This window comes from Bos javanicus, chromosome 21 (genome assembly GCF_032452875.1).
Source record: "Bos javanicus breed banteng chromosome 21, ARS-OSU_banteng_1.0, whole genome shotgun sequence".
NCBI classification, from domain to species: Eukaryota; Metazoa; Chordata; class Mammalia; order Artiodactyla; family Bovidae; genus Bos; species Bos javanicus.
In genome coordinates, this window is record NC_083888.1 from 57571717 (window position 1) to 57591725 (window position 20009).

Below are 20009 nucleotides of genomic sequence, written 5' to 3' on the forward strand. Positions count from 1 at the left end.
TGGTGGGACATAAGGGTTGACTTTTTTGTTTCAGTTCAATTTATTGAAAAACTTACTCTTTCCATATTGGATTGCGGTGACTATTTTGTTAAAAACTAATTTTGTTAAAAACTAATATGCATGAATCTATTTCATTGTTTATCTTCACACCATTATCACACTATCTTGACTAATGTAGTTTTATAGTAAATCTTGAAATTATGTAGTTTAAATCCTCTAGATTTGTTCCTTTTCAAAATCGTTTTGACTATTATAGGACCTTTACATTTTAATAGAAATATTACTCTCAGTTTGTCAATTTCTACAAAGCAATCTGGTTTGACTGGGATTACATTGAATATGTTGTTTAATCTGGGGGAGAATTGACTCAGTATTGAGTCTTCTGATTCATAAATGTGGCAATTCTGGCCATTTATTTAGGTGAATAAATTAAATTAAATAAAAAATTTAAATAAATAAAGAAATATTTAGTTTCTTTCAGCAATATTTACTAGTTTTCAGTGTACAGGTCCTACTGATATTTTGTTAAAGGTATTCCTCAATATGTTATATTTTGGGTGCTATTGTAAGTAGTATTTTAAAATTTAATATTCTACTTGTTTATTGCCATTATATAGAGACATAATTTACTTTTGTGTATTGACTTTACATTCTTCAATCTTGCTAAATTCACTTATTTTTTGTATCTTATTTCTAAGTTTCTTAAGATTTTTTCTGTATATATTATTTGTTTTCTTGCAAATAAAGATTTTTTTGTTTGTTTGTTTCTAATTTGTATGTTTGCCTGCCTGCCTACCTGCCTGGTTCCCTTCTTCTCTCTCTTTCCCTTCCTTCCTTTCTTTCCCTACTTCCTTATTTTCTTTTTCGCGTTACACTGGCTCTTATCTCCAGTTTAGTATTGAATAGAAGTGCTGAGCATGGATTTCTTTGTTTTTCCCCTTCATTTGTGGCAGGAAAGTGTTCAAGCTTTCACTGTTAAACATGATGTTAGCTGTAGGTTTTTCACAGATGTTTTTTATCATGTTGAGGAAGTCCCCATCTATTCGTAGTTTGTTGAGAATTTTTATTGTGAATGAATGTTAGTTTTTGTCAAATGTGATTTCTTCTATTAAATGATCATATGACTTCCCTACTTAATTCCATTAATAAGGTGAATTACATTGATTTACTTTGCAGCGTTAAGCCAACCTTGCATTCCTGGGATACGTTCCACTTTTCAGCTATATTATCCTGCCAGACATAATTGCTGATTTTTTTGCTAAGTGTTCTTGCTCCTACATTTATGAGGGATATTGATCTACTTTTCTTTTGTTGTAATGTTTTCATCTAGTTTTGTTTACACAGTAATGCTGGCTTCATAAAGTAAGTTGGAAATTGTTTCCTCTTTTATTTTCTGAGTTTATGTAAGATTTGTATTATTTATTCCTTTAATAGTTAATAGTGAATCCATCTGGTAAATCCATCTGGTCTTGTGGTTTTCTTTGTGGGCAAGTTTAACATTATGAATTCAATTGAATAGAATGGGGCATTTAACTCTACTTTTTATTGAGTTGAATTTTGTAATTTCGTAACTGTGCTTTTTGTTGAATGTGAGCATTTCATCCAACTTACGTAATTTATTGGCATGTGTCTAGTATCTGCAGTGATGTCCTACCTTTCATTCCTAACATTGATAGTTTGCTTCTTTATATTTCTTAATTCATCAGTCTACCTAGGAGCTTATCAATTTTATTGAACTTTCCAAAAAAACCCCACAGCATTTGTTTTATGATTTTCTGTTGGTTTTTTGTTCTCAGTCTTATTGATATGTACTTCTATCTTTATTATTTTCTTCCTTCTACTAACATTGGATTGAATTTGTTCTTTTTGTATATTATTAAAGTATCAATTGTTTATTTTGGACATTTAAAATTTTTCAGTGCAAGAATTTAAAGGTAAAAATTTCCCTTTAAGCATTGTTTTAATTGCAGCCTACAAATTCAAAATGCTGTGGTTTCATTGTATTTCAGAAACGAATATTTTCTAATATTCCTTGTAATTTCTCTTTGATATATGGATTGATTAGAAGTAAGCTTTTTTAAATGTACAAATATTTGGTTATATTCTAGATATCTTTTTGTTATTTATTTCTAGTTTAATTCTATTGAGATCAGAGAACATAGTTTATTCTATCACTCCATTTAAATTGTTGAGGCTTACTTTATGGATGTGAATACTGTCTTAGTAAATGCTGCCTGTGCCCTTAGTACATATCTCCTAGACACTGTGTCTGTTCCAGTTGTTGAGTGGAGAATTCTATCATTATCCATTAAGTCAGGTTGTTGAGAATGTTGTTCAAGTCTTCTATTTTTATTGATTTTTTTGGTCTGCTTGTTATGTGAATTACTGAGAGAGGATTGTTGAAATTTACAACACTAATTATGGACTTATTTCTCCTCTAAGTTCTGTCAGTTTTGCTTTATATAATTTGAAACTCTGTCATTAGATACACTCATTTTTATGGTTGTTTTGTTATCTTGATGAATTGACATTTTCATCATTCTGAAATATCCTTCTTTGCTCCCAGTAATATTCTTTGTCTTGGAGTCTACTTGTCTGATATTTATATAGACATTCCAGCTTTATTATGATTAGCATTTGAATCATAACAATTTTTCTCTCATCTACTTTTTTCTTTCTTTCTTTTTTTTTTCTTAATTCCTTATTCCTTCAAACTCAGGGGTGGCAGTTGCATCTTGCAGTTACTATTTCTATGATACCTCAGAATTCTTTTTGTTTTTTCACTAGCTAATTAACAACTTTAATTGAATTAACATTTTTTTGTTGCTGTATAGTTGCTGTTCAATATATATATATATTTTTTGCTTCAACTACTTTTAACTTATCTCTTTTTATATTTCAAGTGTGATTCTCTTAGGCAGCATATATTTGGGTCATGCTTTTTGAGAAATTCAAATCCTATTTGGCAATCTTTGTCTTTTAATGTGTTTATTGTTTAGGCCATTTATACTTAAAGTAATTACAGATATTATTAGGCTTATGTCTATTATCTTGTGCTAGTTTTCTATTTGCGACATCTATTCTTTGTTCCTTTTGGATACCTTGCCTTCTTTTGGATTAGTTTTTACCGTTCCATTTTTCTCTCTTTGAATTGTTAGCTACAGCTTTTTTAAAAAAAGAATTACTCTACAATTCTTCAATTGCAATATGCACCTTTAACTTCATAGTCTACCTTCAAATAATGTTATACTAGTTTACATGTCGGAGAAGGCAATGGCACCCCACTCCAGTACTCTTGCCTGGAAAATCCCATGGATGGAGAAGCCTGGTAGGCTGCAGTCCATGGGGTCGCTGAGTCAGACAAGACTGAGCGACTTCACTTTCACTTTTCACTTTCATGCATTGGAGAAGGAAATGGCAACCCACTCCAGTGTTCTTGCCTAGAGAATCCCAGGGACGGAGGAGCCTGGTGGGCTGTCGTCTATGGGGTCCCACAGAGTCGGACACGACTGAAGTGACTTAGCAGTTTACATGTAATATAAAAACCCTGTGCACTTTCATTTTCTCCTTCCTATCCTTTTAATTTCTTATCAAATATTTTGTTTTTCAGTTGTTAAGTTGTGTCCAACTCTTTGCAACCCCATGGACTGCGGCATGCCAGGCTTCTCTGTCCTTTGCTATCACCCAGAGGTTGCTCAAACTCATGTCCATTGAGTTGGTGATGCCATCCAGACATATCATCCTCTGTCACCCCCTTCTCCTCCTGCCCTCAGTTTTTCCCAGCATCAGGGTCTTTCTCAATGAATTGGCTCTTCACATCATGTGGTCAAAGTATTGGAGCTTCAGCTTCAGCATCAGTTTTTCCAATGAATATTCGGTTTTGATTTCCTTTAAGATTGACTGGTTTGATCTCCTTGTTGTCCAAGGGACTCTCAAGAGTCTTCTCCAGTACCACAATTTGAAAGTATCAATTCTTCAGTGCTCAGCCTTCTTTATGGTCCAACTCTCACATCCATACGTGACTATTGGAAAAACCATAGCTTTGCCTATACAGACTTTGTCAGCAAAGTGATGTGTCTGCATTTTAGTACACTGTCTAGGTTTGCCATAGCTTTTCTTCCATGGAGCAAGTCTTTTAATTTCATGGCTGCAGTCACCATCTGCAGTGATTTTGGAGCTGAAGAAAATAAAATATGCCACTGTTTCCACTTTTCCTCCATCTATTTTCCATGAAATGATGGGATCAGATGCCATGATCTTATTTTTTGAATGTTGAGTTTTAAGCCAGCTTTTTCACTCTCCTCTTTCACCCTCATCAAGAGGCTCTTTAGTTCCTCTTCACTTTCTGCCATTCAGTTCAGTTCAGTTGCTCAGTTGTGTCCAACTCTTTGCAAACCCATGGACTGCAGCATGCCAGGCTTCCCTGTCCATCACCAACTCCCGGGGCTTACTCAAACTCATGTCCATTGAGTCGGTGATGCCATCCAACCATCTCATCTTCTGCTGTCCCCTTTTCCTGACTTCAGTCTTTCCCAGCATCAGGGTCTTTTCTAATGAGTCAGTTCTTCACATCAGGTGGCCAAAGTATTGCAGCTTCAGCTTCCACATTAGTCCTTCCAATGAATATTCAGGACTGATTACCTTTATGACTGACTGGTTTGATCTCCTTGCAGTCCAAGGGACTCTCAAGAGTCTTCTTCAATGCCACAGTTCAAAAGCATCAATTCTTTGGTACTCAGCTTTCTTTATAGTCCAGCTCTCACATCCATACACGACTACTGGAAAAACCGTAGCTTTGACTAGATAGACCTTTGTTGGCAAAGTAATGTCTCTGCTTTTTAATATGCTGTCTAGGTTGGTCATAGTTTTCTTCCAAGGAGCATGGGTGAAGTCACCATCTTCAGTGATTTTGGAGCCCAAGAAAATAAAGTCTGACACCGTTTCCATTGTTTCCCCATCTATTTTGCCATGAAGTGATGGGACCAGATGCCATGATCTTACTTGTCTGAATGTTGAGTTTTAAACCAGATTTTTCACTCTCCTCTTTTACCTTCATCAAGAAGCTCTTTAGTTCCTCATTGATTTCCACCATTAGAGTAGTATCATCTGTATATCTGAGGTTTAAAATATGGCAATGTAGAAAAATGTCCTACTTTCAAGCATATAATCCTATTACTTTTTTATGGTGTAATATTAACTAAGTGCTTTGGGCTATGGAGTATTCTGGATGAAGATAAGTAATTGTAATTCTCGTTCTGATCTATCTCAGTTCACTTCGTTCTTGTCTTCACTCTGTGTGTATACTGTGTTGAGGAGTTGGGTATTAACAAATTAGCAGAGGTTTAGACTGTGGGTAAAGTGTGGAAGTCAGTTCAATCCCTGGGTTGGGAAGATCCCCTGGAAGGCATGACAACCCACTCCATATTCTTGCCTGGAGAATCCCATAAGACAGAGGGACCTGGTGGGCTATGGTCCATAGGGTCGCAAAGAGTTGGGCATGACTAAAGTGATTTAGCAAGTACATGTGAAAGAGATGCATTGCATGTGGGCAAGAAACTCATCTTTTCAGTCTCCACATTTGATGGGGATGGGGTGGGAAATGGAATGGTGACATAACCACTTATAGCAGTTATTATGAATCTGAAAACTTCTTGGTGCCAAAAATCTAGGCTGTTTGGCCTAGATGCTATAGGGAAAAGAACAGGGTTTTGAGAACCAAGAGATACATGTTCTAGTTGCAGCTTGTCACTTACTAACTCTGTGACCATAGGAACCTAACCTTTAAGATTTTAACTTACACATAAAGTGAGGTTAATAATCTGCTTTATCTATCCCACAGAGTTGTTTGGAGGATCAAGTGAAGCCATAAATGTAAAAACTTCTAAAAATTTACTAGGCATATCATCATGAAATAATATTATGGTTTTTGGGTATGGCACCCACTAGCTTATCTTCCCCATGGGAAAATGGATGGAGCTGTGATGTTTTTACTAAATTAGAAAATACTTCATAGATTAAAAAAAAATAATTATTTTAGAAAACCTGGTGGTGGTTCTACTTAGGAAAAGGAAAAGTAGTGAAAAAAAATTTTTTTTTTACTCATTTTTACAGGGCACAAACACTTTCAGTGAGAAATACTCATCAGCTATGCTTTGCCTTACAGCTTGGAACCCCATCCACTGCCAGCACATCGAATGCCACAATGCAATTAACAAACCAGCTGTGAAGGTACTGTTTTACTAGACTGGGGCAATATTGTATTGTCAGTGGTCAAATTATCAGGAGCAAATTCTTAGATGAAAGGGAGATTGCATCCTTCTCTGTAAAGCAGAAGCCTGTTCTCTGTGGTAGTCTCAGATTAGTGTACTCTGCTTTGATCTGACTGTATGTTGGTGGGTTGGTTCAAGACAGAGCAATGGATAGCGGTGTCTGCGAATTTGTCTCTGAGTTCATAGCCAAGTGCCGTCGGAAACTGGCATAGTTACCAGAATAGTCCTGGTGAGACACATAGTCCTTGACTGGTTTCTATTTGGGCTAATAGACTCAAAGAGATGTACTTTGCCCTGTTTTCATGTGTTTGCTACAAATTATGAGTGGCCTAGTGTATTATTATGTGAATTCAAAGTCATAGGACAAACATAGATAAATTTGTGAAGTCTGAGCTCAATTCACAAATGCGACTTTCGTTGAAATGACTGAGAGGTTGTTGGATAGCAAACACATAGAAAATTACAGTAGAAGTAAGGGAACAGTGGTTTAGAAAGGTCAAGTAACTCTCCTAAGGTCACACAGCCCGAACCAGGTACCTGGACTCTCAGCCTTATTCTTTTTCTACCACATCAGATTGGTTCTGTCCTGTTAGGACCCTGAATCTTTGAAGTTGAATATTAAGAATAATGATCACATCACTTAACAAAATTATTTATGGTATATTTGTCAGATACAACACTTGGATAGAGAGACCTATGTCTGGATTTGCAAAGGTTAATTTTTCTATTACGACAAGTGGGAATTAGGCCAAGTGACTAAAGTTCAAGTTACTTTTTAGAACCTATTGTCATTGGGGTTTGCTCCGCTTGTTCTATAGACAGGTAGATAGGTAGACTGTGAAGATTACCAAATGATAGAAAAATAATATTATCATTTTATAGAAACAGTAGAAAAGGTAAATGAGATAGAAAAAGTACAAATGGAACCACAGAAATATAAATGAAATAAAATGTTTCATATACCAAAAGTGGAGAAGGAGTGCCAGTCATCACATTATCATCTAGACATATTTTACCAACAAAGAACATCTTTGTGTTATTATGCTTTATCTTTTCCTTTGATGAAAGCAAATTGGATGAATTTATGCTTCCTGGTGTGGTAAAGAATCTGCCTGCAGTGCAGGAGACTTGGATTTGAGTCCTGCGTTGGGAAGATCCCCTGGAGAAGGGAATGGCAACCCACTCCAGTATTCTTGCCTGGAGAATCCCATGGACAGAGAACCTGGCAGGCCAAAGTCCCTGGGGTTGCAAAGAGTCGGACACGACTGAGCAACTAACACTTTCATGCTGAGAAAGAGCAGGTGAGGGTAACCCAACAAGGGCAGCACAGTCCTCTCCCAGTCTACTATGTACACCCTTCCGTGAACGGCCGTAGACGTTTGCGGTTCACAGGTACTTTCTGGTGTGAGGACATTTTGAGCTAAACCAGGTGAGTTCGAATGTTATTCACAGAGTTCAGCTTAAGTCTTCACAATAATGAAACTTTCACGCTTCCCCTGGTTTCTATATCTGTCTTTTCTTCTTTCTGCCTGAGTCACAATGCTCTCTTTTGATTTACCCAGACATCAACAGAAAATCTGTCTAATTTTCCAGTTATTTTTACTTGATTTTATGTCAGGCTGCATTCTGATTAGAAATGGTTTTTGGCTTCCTTCCCACAGAAATCATCATGAATTAGAAATTCTCCCTTTCTTCTAGGCAAACAGTCCAGTCCTCTCCTCTGGACCAGCTTCACTTTTCTCACAGGCTGCTCCCTATAGCCGGTCCTCCAAAATAAGCCAGACCATTCTACCTTCTGTCATTTTCTAAATGGGGGTAAAATCCACATAGCATAATACTAACTGTTTTAAAGTGGACAGTTCAGTGGCATTTATCACATTCACAATATTATGCAACCACCACCTCTATCTAGTTCTAAGAAGTTTTTCTCATCCCCAGAAGTTTACTTTCTCAACCCCCGTTTTCCTAAAGAACTTCCTTTTGCATTTTTGCTCTACACTTCCCAGAGAGGTAATATTCTTACTGACACTTCCTGTGCTGGGGCTGGTTTTACCACAGGTCTGGCTCAGGGTTGCTCTTTCTTTATGATATGAGCGCTCCCCCAATACATGGAGATGTGAGCATAGGACAGTAGATCAAGGTACCCCAAATTCAGATGCTTATAGAGTAATGTTAAATGATAAGGAAATTATGAAATTATACAGTATGATGCCTATTTAGCTTAAAAATTAGGTATAAAGATTTTATATTCACATTCACAGTCAAAACCAACTGATAATGCTCATTAAAATGTTGCTAGCAACTGCATTGAGATGGCGGATTAATGAGCTGTTTAGATTTTCTTCCTTCCTTGTCTCCATTTTCTGAAGCCTCTGCCTTGGGCATGTATTATATTTATAGACAGAAAATATCTATTTTAAAATGTAACAGATCAGTCAGATATGAACATGTTAATATGGTTGTAAACTGATCTGTTCAGAGTAGAATGGGATTGACAGTACTAGCCACAAATCTAGTTATGGGTCATGTTAATTCATTTAACATGTCAGAGGTCAACTAGCTAATCACTATTAACTATTTATAGTTATAACATCCTAGGAGTTTTTTGGGGGGAGTGGAATGAAAAAACATCTTTACCTAACAGAAGTATCAATGACACAGTAGAAATGACAGTAAATTAACTATACTGAAGAACAGGTTCATATAGGGTGCATGGGAAAACCTCAGGGAAAACGGGTTTATCTTCACAAAAAACCCAGTATCTCTATAACAGAGAGGCATGACACTAGGCAGTAATTGTTACCTAACTAAGCTTGGGTTGCCCCACCTGCGTGCTGTAAAGATAAAACTACTGATACCGGGTTGTGGTGAAGGCAAGTGCAGCATTTATTGTAATGTGCTGTACAAATAGTCTGGGACAGGTAGTGCTGAAACAGCAAAGCATTTTCAAAGGCCAGGCGAGGTGAGGGAGCCGGAGGCGGTCTCAGGTTGGTCTGTGGTCTGTGGTCAGCTCGGGCAAAATTCTCCGACTGGTTGAAGGTGAGGCAACACAGTGGTGTCACAGGGGTTAACATTATCAGTCCTTAGGCACAGTATGTCTGGGGCTACATACTCATGATCATCAAATAAATTTCTTCCATTTGGTGGTGGTTTTAGTATCTATAAAGTGTTCATCAGATACTGTTATCTGGGTAACTTCAGAGAGGAGCTACAGCAGAAGCTTGGGGGAGGTGTCTGTCTCTGGACACATCAGGTCCTGCTTGGTTACATAACAGTGAAAGTTGTTCAGTCATGTCCGACTCTTTGTGACCCCATGGACTATACAGTCCATGGAATTCTCCAGGCCAGAATACTGGAGTGGGGATCTTCCTTTCTCTTCTCCAGGGGATATTCTCAACCCAGGGATCAAACCCAGATTTCTCACATTGCAGGTGGATTCTTTACCAGCTGAGCCGGTAACCAGGGAAGCTTGGTTACATAATAATTTGCCAAATAGAAAAATATTATCTATTTTTTTTTTGCAATAGGTTGCAAAAAAGTAAGAACAAGAGCCGAAAGTTATGATAGATTCTAAAATGAAAGTATGTTGGAAATATAGTCTATTATATCATACTCTGCTTTTTGGTTTTACTTGGTCCCACTTGAAATATCACCTTGTGAAATATTTGGATCCCAGGTAATTACCTTACACAGGAGTCAGCAACGGCTATGGCTATGGCTCTCAGCCAAATTTGGCCTGTTTTTGCAAATAAAGTTTTATTGGAACACAGCTATGCTCATTTGCTTATTCATTGTCTCTGGCTGCTTTTATGCTACAACAGCAGGGTTGAGTAGTTGTGACAGAGAATATATGACCCACAAAACCTGAAACATTTACCCTTTGGCCATTTGCAGAAAGTTTGCCAGTCCCTGATTTGACTTGCCAAAAAGTGGTTATTCAAATGAAGCATGAATCTTACTAAGGAAAATTTTCACACTGGGCCTTTAGCACCAGGGAATATATAATTTACAGATTTTCATGGTATAATTATTTAAATTTAGAAATTCTAACTCTTGCTTCCCCAACCATTGAAACCCCTAAGTTCAGTTCACTTGTCCCTTCAAATCGGTAAAAAAAAGCAACAAAAACTAAAGAAAAGGCAGAGTGAACTTTTAGAAGAATTTGTGTCCTAGGCATGTTAACTACATACTTAGCTATAGCATGGATTGATTATTTCTTGAAGGGCAGGAACAGAATTCAAAATTTCTTTGGAAAGTCATAAACATTTAGACTGATGCAAAGTACAAAATCCAGTTAGTCATCGACTATTTTGTCCATTTGATTTAAAACATCCAAGTATTTGAAATATCCTAGTGATCACTTTTAACACTTTTCATCTTTGTACTTAGGCTAATGGAAACAGCCGTAAATAATTGAACAGAATACTGCACAGTTAAACAAACTACAGATCATATGTGGACAAAAAAAAAAAAAAAAAAACAACACCTGAAAGTGAAAGTTGGATATCTAGATTTTAGATTCCCGAGTAAGAAAAGGGAATCACTCAATGTTAGATTTAATGCTCAATTTTCTGAATGAGGTCTATTGAGAAGCGAAATTCTCTACTGCCAGCATTTTGCTAACAGTTATGATTTTTACATCTTAATAATGCATTTTCCTTTTCCTAAAGACAGATTACTGTGTTTACCACATTAAAGAAGGAATTACTGTGTGAGTAATACAGAAGCAATTTGAACAGCCACCAAATGAGATGATATTTTTATCTTTATAGAATGAGGGTGGATTTCTTGACACTACTTGTTACTTGCATTGCAAATAACAAGAGAAATGAAAAACCACACTAGTCACATTTAAATCACCGTATTGGAAAAACAGTTTTAGGTTGAATGGGTTTTACTAAAAAATGTTTATTCTGCTTTGCTTTAGAAAATCTGTTACTGAAACATTTTTGTCCTTGATATAGGGGATGTGATAAACAGGGCAAGAGAGTTCATTCTGTCTTTTCCTGTGTTTCAGATGTGTATAGACCCCTCCTTGTCTGTAGCTTTGGGTGATAAACCACCCCCGTTGTATCTCTGTGAAGAATGCAGCCAGCGGATTGCAGGGTAGGTGCAAGAAAAGACAATCTAATAGGGCGACGCTGAGAAGAATAATCACTTCGTCTTATATTGATTATGTTACCCTCATTTCCCATTAGCCTCTTTGTTTTTTAAAGGTTAGCTTGTCAGATATTTAATATATAGCAAACTTTCATTTGAAAAGACATCAGCTTTGAAATGTTTCAGTATTTCTCTGCATGTGACAAAAGACAGCAATTCCACTTAATAAACAGCTCCAATTTTCAAATGACCCTGTTAAAAAGGCCACAGTGAAAAAGAAAAGAAAGCTGTGGTTTTCAAACGTGACGTAAAATTCATATGGTTTTTCTGTGCTTGTTAGTTTCACAGAATCACACTCAGCTTTCTACAAATCATGCTGTATTTTGGCTGACTTAATTAGCATCTGGAGAATATCATTTAAAGATAACTGAATATGATGAAATGCCTATAATTTAAAATTTAACTGGAATGCATTAAACATTTAAAAAGTTTATTAAGATAGTGCTCTTAATTACATGTCCTTTCTATTAGAAGTGTTTTAACAGTAGCGTGCAGCTTATAAGCATTCATGTGGAAGGGTAACATTGCAGAAAGGCTCAAAAATGGATTTTGTTGTTCTTTATAGGGACCACAGTGAATGGCTGATTGATGTTCTTCTGCCGCAAGGTATGGTTTTCAGGAAGGATGAATAATAAGTAAATTGTGACAGATGGTACAGGTGATTTGTCTCCTTTTGTACTGTTTTTACTTTACAAAGACAGCAACCAAAGTATTATTTACTATGAATATTCATTTATATGAAGCCTTGTATCAATGTCTTGGTTGTAATATACCCATACATGAATATTAAGGGAAGAAGTATCACTTCTACCAAAATTAAGGGTAGGTGTTAGAACTGGGATTCTGTATGACCAAAGCTGAATTCTGTCTTAAGGGATTTTCTGTGTATGTAACAGGTGTTGCCAAGGATATGCTTGCTGTGCCAGGCCAAAAAGAGAATAAAGAACATCAGTGAGGAGAGCATTGAATAATGGGTCTTTCTTCTGCCACTGTTACTAGCTCTGTGTTTTAAGGGAAAATCATTCAATGATCATGAGTGTCAGTTTCTCCTTCAGTAAAATGGGGATAAATAAATACATCTGGCCTATCTCAGTGAAAAGATGAGATTGTAATGCTTGCAGTTTGTTAGAGTTCTGAAAGCTATGCTGGCAAGCTGGCAGGTCAAAGAACATTTCTCTGTGTATGGGGAGGCAGATATTCCAGTCACCTAACTGCAGGCTGAAATGACCAGGAAGAAAACTCTCAGGAAAGCAGAGGAAAGATGAAAGCTGGAAAAAGCTGGGGGTATACTGAGTAGACTGAGTGACTGATCTGATCTGATCTGATCTGATACTGAGTATAGATCAGGCACACAGGAGGAGCTTGATCTATAATTCAGTGGTAGATAATAGAAGAACTTACATGAAAGAATTTATGTGTAAACACCTTATGTTAACTAAATTCAGGTTTTTTTTTTAAAAAACTAAAGTACTTTGCTTGATGATAATTATACACCATTTCCTTATAGTTTAACTCAATATTAGATTATCTCAACCTTAAGAAATAAATTATTTAATGAATGCTCTGCATTTGTAAAATGGATCAATAATGTCAGCTCTATATCCTTCAAAGAGATATTTAAAAAATTATATAAGAATATCTGTAAAAAGATTTGGGTTTACATAGGTAAAGGTAACTTTTCTCCTCTTAAATGAGGCTACCTTGCAAGTGAACTTCCAGTGCTCTGAGGTAAAACCCATAGTCAGGTTCTAAATTACATTTTAAATACAGTTAAGTCCCCTACATACAACCCTTCCAGTTGTGAACTTTCAGAGATGCAAATATGTGTTCGCATGTCCGATCTCATAAGTTGGTTCACATGTCTGGAATGTCTGGGGTGCGTGCATCCTCCACAGGTGATTGTATTTTTGTGTACTTCATTGTATAGTACTGTATTGTATAGAGTACAGTAGTCCAGTATCTTTATTTCAAGCCCAGAATGTCTGGAAGCAAGCATGAAAGCAGTGGTTATGTAGCTGATTGTGTTAGTTGGGTACCTAGGCTAACTTTGTTACACGTGATGAACAAATTGGACTTACAAATGCACTCTCAGACTGAAACGTGCTTGTATGTAGGGGACTTACTGTATAGATATGTTGCTGAATTCTGGTCATCTCCAGATGATATTCATCTGTTGAAGAAAATTGATAGTAACTTTTCATTACTTATCCAGAGATGACCCACTAACCTCAGCTTAAGATAAATGCCAGGATATCAAGCTATTAAATAACCATTAATTAAACAAAATCTGTTTTAAAAACTGAGTTGTTAATCTCATTGATTTGACATTCACTAATTCATAATTTCCAGATGGAGTTTGGGAGACATTTACTTTCGATTTTGTTAGTAAGTTGTGATATAGACTATTAACAACGGTTTAATTTATTTTTGAGCACTTACTATTTCAGGGGAAATGTTAACAGATTCTTAGAAAAATTATTTTCAAGTTTTATCAACCACTAATTTTCTTGGAGATAATTGGTATGCCTACCACAAACAGTTTTATCCATTTATTAAACTTAATCCTGAAGTACTAAGGTAGTTTGACAGCCTTACTCCAACTGACCTATCCATGGGTTTGAAAGATGTTTTCTCTTAATAAGCCTGCAGCTGGTTTTGCACTAGTTAAGGACTGATGTTAGTTGAGAGTTTGAGTCTAATTCATTTAAGTTATTAAGTTTTTTTCTATAGTTCTGATATAGCAAATCATCTCCATGGCGAAACTCTAAGTATATCACGTCAACTCAGTGTCATAGCATAATGGAACAGCTGTAGACAGGGAATCCAGAGACATTTCTGGATTGATTGGTCTCTACCATTGATAGCTTGTATGATCCTGAAGAACTCCTCTAACCCTCAATTTTGTTCTCTGTCAAATGACTGGGTGAGATTAAAATTATTTGATCTGAATTCTAAGTCATATCTGAGAAGGTTGAATTATTTCTAGGAATAGGTAAAGTATTTGCGGCACACAGGCATTTTAAATCTCATTAAGAATGAGTAGATGACAATTCATGAGACAAAGGAGAAAGATGTTTTGGCCAAATCTGGAGGTTGTGTTACTAAGCTTGTTTTTACTCCTCTTCATGGCTGCCCTTATTTAAAATGGGCTCTCGTTTTTTGTTGATATTTTGTGTACCTTCCCCTTACAGCTGAAATATCTGCTATATGTCAGAAGAAGGTAAGAGCAAACCATCTGTGTGGTGCGGCATGATTTGCTGTGTTTGTATGTAAATTCATCCATTGACATCTGTCTCATTTCTGCACCATGGTTTCCCAGTATGTACATGTCACTGTATTTGTGAAGGGGGAAAGGAAATTATTCAGCATGCAAGATTGCTATGTCTCGATGACCTCTATTTCCATTTCTGCTTTTGCTTACCCATCATATGCACAGTGTTTCTGAAAAATAATATGAAATAAAAGCATATGTGTAACTCTGGGGTAGAAACCTGAATACAAAAGTGAGTGACAATGCAACTTAATTTTGGTAAATGATGATCTTGTTTGCTAAAAAATCTTTATTGTTTGGAAGTGGAGTGCAAGTGATCCAACACTTGTGTGTCAAAAACATAACCAGACCAAATATATATGGGAAATACATATTTATATATGAGGTGAATGGTATCTCTACTTAAAGATTCTTCCTTCAAATAGCCACTGTTCATGACACTTTCCCTGAACTATTTCCATCTTCTTTTCTTGTTCTAGTTGTTTGAGAAATACAAGAGAAGGTAGTATGATGTCATACAAAGAACTCTGGACTGGTTGATTGAGATACTTGGATTCTGGTCAGCTGTCTTCCCATCTAGCTATGAGACCATGTACATGTCATTTAAATGTTTTAGGAGTTGATTATGAGTGGATACCTTTGGAGGGCTGTTTCAGTTTTCTATTGCCATGTAATAAACTATCCTAAAGTGTATTAACTTATAACAGCAAACATTTGTTTGATCACAATTTTGTGGATCAGCAGCTCTGCCTATGCTCACCTAGATAGTTCTTTTTATAAACTCCTCTAGGCTCACTCAGGTATTTGCAGTCAGTTAGTGGGTTTGCTGGCAATTGGCTGGTCCTAGATGACTTTACTCACATGTCTAGAGCCTCAACTGGGATGGCTGGAATGGTTGGGATGACTGGGGTGTCTGGCCCTCTCTCTTTCCATTAGGTGTCTCATCTTCCAGGAGGCTAGGCTGGATTTGTTCTCAAGGTATGAGTGTTCTGAAAGAGAGAGGAGGCTGCAAGGACCTTTGAGACTGAAGCTCAGTGGTAGCACAGCATCACCTTTGCTGCATTCCATCGATCAAAGCAAGTCCAAAGCACAGCCCAGTTTAAACAAGTAGGCAAATAGACTCCTCCTCTTTTAGAGAAGGAGCAGCAAGAATTTTGTGACCATATTTAATCTACCACAATTCACCTTCTGCACATAATTACTTACATTCTTTCTGTATGACAAATATTCTTACCACCTTACGAGACCTGCAGAAGTCTAACCCACTTATGGCTTCAGGCTTAAAGTCCTGTGATCTGCATCTGGTCTGCTCACTAATGAAACCCTTCAGGTACAAATTTTCTTGAACCAGAGACTGGTGAATTAAAAAGCAAGTTATGTGCCCTCTACATACCCCACACAAAATGGTGAGTCAGGGATAGGATGACAGCAATAGACCTCTGTTCAAAAAGAGCAAGAGCAAGCAGATAGCTGTCACTAGTCTATAGCAACTCCAGCCATGAACATGTCAGCAGTTCTTCTGTCTCCAGGGATAGCAAATGTGCCTTGATTAGGGTCTGATTTTGCTTCCTGGGAGTAGTTTCCTAATTCGTTTTTGTCCTGGGATCTTGCCTCCACTCTCTAAGACATGTTTACTTTTCAATAAGAAATAGCACATGTTGCTGAGTGACTCTCTCAGCCTGCCTCCTGCATGCAGAAATGGGGTCTGTAGACCTCTTCTTGTGTCACACTGTGTCCCTTTTAGTCTGCGGGTGGTGCTTTTACTCATTTGCCTTTCTTTCAAAGTTTGCGGATTTTCAGTGAATCTCATTGGAGTTCAGTGCCCTCAAAGCCACATCTGTAATTCTTTTTGAGACAGTTCCTTTTATATTGTGGGCATTTCAGTCTGCCTTAACATTATTAGAAGCTATGTTCTAGCAGAGACGCTCAACTGGGCATCACCTTATATCTTTCGGAAGTCTTAACAAAGGATCATAGTCATTCACCATACTTTTGATTTCATTTTTATCCTGAGGCTATTTACTACTTTGAGGATCTTTTACAAGCTGGAGAGACTAGGATGAGAAACAGTTTTATTTCCTAAATTGACATATCCTTGCTCTGCTGATATACCTAACATATTTGACACCCACAATGGATCATTTTTTAACACTCTCCTCATTTATGTGACAAAATTATTTTTGGTAAAAGCTTAAAAGTAGCACATTTTATTACTTATTCTTTAATAAATGTATTTTATATGAAAGTTCATTTTGAAAACTTTTATTTGGTTCATAATAGATCCGAATGTTTCAAGCTTGCTTTGGGCAAAGCTTGTGTCTTTACCTCTTTCAGTACTAGATATTTCTACATTTGAACTGTAGGTTTGAAATAAATGGCAAGATTGTATCAAATACATTGTAAATCAACTATATTACAGTAAAAAAAAAGATTATGTCAAATAAGCATCAAGAGACAGACTTTTCTTAATTTTGTTTTTGTTATTTGATGACACCACTTGGAATTATTTATTTATGTTTAAAATTCTAAGCAGTGAGGATTTCTCTGGTGGTGCAGTGGATAAGAATGCACCTGCCAATTCAGGGGACATGGGTTTGATCCCTGGTCTGGGAAGATTCCACATGCCATGGGCAACTAAGTCCATGTACCATAATTACTGAGCCCACATGCTGCAAGTACTGAAGCTTCTCAACAGGAGAAGCCCCTACAATGAGAAGCCCACACACTGCAACTAGAGAAAGCCTGTACAAAGCAACGAAGACCCAGTGTAGCCAATAAATAAATAAATTTATGAAAAAAAATTCCAAGCAGTGAAACAGCGTGGTTTGAGTGAACATATGAAAACATACCCAGCTGAATCTGAACTCAAGAGAAATCTCTCTGGTTTACTTTTGAAATGAATGCATGTAGCTGAGTTCACAGGGTTGAGGACTGTCTGTGGCTTGGAAATCTATTATCCCGGGTTTCCCACATTGCAGGCAGATTCTGAGCCACCTGCAAAGCCCTATTTAAACTTAGTAGGTGCTGTAGAGAAATTAACACAACGTTGTAAATCGACTATTATTGTTCAGTCGTTCAGTTGTGTCCGACTCTTTGCGACCCCATGGACTACAGCGTGCCAGGCTTCCCTGTCCTTCACCATTTCCTGGAGCTTGCTCAAACTCAGTGATGCCATTCAACCATCTCATTCTTTGTCATCCCCTTCTCCTCTTGCCTTCTGTCTTTCCCAGCAGCAGGGTCTTTTCCAGTGAGTCGACTCTTTGCATCAGGTGGCCGAAGTATTGGAGCTTCAGCTTCAGCATTAGTCCTTCTAATGAATATTCAAGATTTGTTTCCTTTAGGATTGACTGGTTTGATCTCCTTGCAGTCCAAGGAACTCTCAAGAGTCTTCTCCAACACCACAGCTCAAAAGCATCCATTCTTTGGTGTTCGGCCTTCTTTATTGTCCAACTCTCACTTCAACTGAAAAAAAAAAAAAATTGAAAAAACTTAGTAGGAACCATAGCAATTGTTTAGAACTTTGACCAACCAAAGGTTATTTAGGGGCAAAGTATTTTATCACTGATATTATTTAGAAATGATGGCACGTGGTATTAAAGCAGGTTAGGCTGACTTTCAGTTTATATTCCAGATACTAATGTATGCAGTATATCCAGATACTACCTAATGTAGCAGCATGAAGCAACAACTGTTTAATTATGCTTTTAGATTCTGAGGGTCAGGGATTTGGGCAGGGCACAGTCCACAGCCTATCTCTGCTTGATGATATTTGGGGCCTCATCTGGGAAAACTAACAGCCTCCCAGGTGGCTCATTGGTAAAAAATCCACCTGCCAATGCGGGAGACGTGGTTTGGAAGGTCTCCTGGAGGAGGAAATGGCAACCCACTCCAGTATTCTTGCCTGGGGAATTCCCATGGACAGAGGAGCCTGGTGGACTAGAGTCCATGGAGTCACAAAGAGTGAGACACGACTTAGTGACTGAGCATGCATGCACGCGCTGGGGAGACTTGAATAGCTAGGGGCTGAAATTATCTAGTGGCATCTAGATCATATGTTAGGGCTCTGGGATGGGGTGACTTGAAGGCTGGGCTTAGCCAGCCCTGTTGAGTAGAGACTTACTGCCTCTCCATATGCCTGGGCCATGACAGAATCCTGAGAAGAGTATCCTGATGAGGAAGCTTCTGAAGAGAGAACTTTCTCAGACCGCAAGATGTCTTTTTAGAAGCAGCATGTCTTTTTAGAAATTGCCTTGGGAGTCATATGAGTATTACTCAGCCGTGTTTTCTCAGTTCAAGCTGGCACAGCTCATTTGGGTTCAAGGCACATGGAAGCCTATCTGAGGAACCAAATCCAAAGAGCCTCAACCACCACTGGACTTCATTTAATGAGACCACCTTGAACCTCCAGCCAGGAATTTGCATGTGGAAAGAATGTAAATAATTTGTGACCAGGAAATAGGATAGGAGATTGTAGGCCTTAAACATCAGGACTTTATTATAGCTAATAACTACCCACTAAACCCATCTGTTCTGTCTGTTAGTTGCTCAGTCATGTCTGATTGTTTGTGACCCCAAGGACTGTAGCCCTCCAGGCTCTTTTGTTCATGGGATTTTCCAGGCAAGAATACTGGAGTGGGTTGCCATTTCTTTCTCCACACTAAGCCCATATCCACATTCCATTGTTTATGTAACAGTGGGAATCCCAGAGGAACAAAGACTAATTACAGTCAAAAGGAAGAAATAAGCACTAACAGTGTGCTCTGACATCAACCATGTTGCTAGTGATGTGGTTTGATTTGGTTTGGAGAAGTCCCAAACTGGTAAGGATTCATGTGCTTCCAGAATGAAACTTAGTATGTGAAAGAGAAAGAAAGAGCACAAAGCAAGAAATATACCTCACTTGGAGAAGTCAGGACTGACTTGGATATTGAAGAAGACATAGGTCTCGGTGCAGAAGAAAGACATTGTATTTTAACAAATAATTTAAAAAACATTAATAAAAGGGAAAAAAGATCATAAAAATTTAAACTTGTTTTTATGATTTATTGACCCGAGTCCTGTTCAGAAAATGAGATTTCCCAGCACTTGTATCCAAAGCCTTGTGCTAAAATCGAAGTGGAACAAGCCTTACTTTGAAATGATTTTTCCGATAAGCAATTCAACACACAGTCAATGTCTGGATGTAGGTTTTGTGCTTGCTTTCTTCTTTCTTCTGTTTCCCCAAGATATCTGTCATGGAAGGTTCTCCAATCTTCTCCAAGCCCTGAGTTCATCATGGCTTAGGGTATTATTTCTCTGGTTCCATATTT

The 20009-nt window shown here is 37.4% G+C and overlaps 1 protein-coding gene across 9 annotated transcripts in view; it reads left to right on the forward strand.

Annotated features, from left to right (window-relative positions):
- Window positions 1-20009, forward strand: part of UNC79 (unc-79 homolog, NALCN channel complex subunit) — a 283506-nt gene that overhangs the window by 105013 nt on the left and 158484 nt on the right. For 8 of the 9 annotated variants that reach the window (XM_061395152.1, XM_061395155.1, XM_061395153.1 and 5 more), the window contains 4 exons: window positions 6164-6228; window positions 11287-11375; window positions 11995-12035; window positions 14621-14649. In XM_061395152.1, the coding sequence (XP_061251136.1) occupies window positions 6164-6228; window positions 11287-11375; window positions 11995-12035; window positions 14621-14649 (224 nt within the window). Of the gene's footprint in view, window positions 1-6163; window positions 6229-11286; window positions 11376-11994; window positions 12036-14620; window positions 14650-20009 lie in introns of those variants that run through there. The other variant, XM_061395160.1, reaches the window with a different exon arrangement.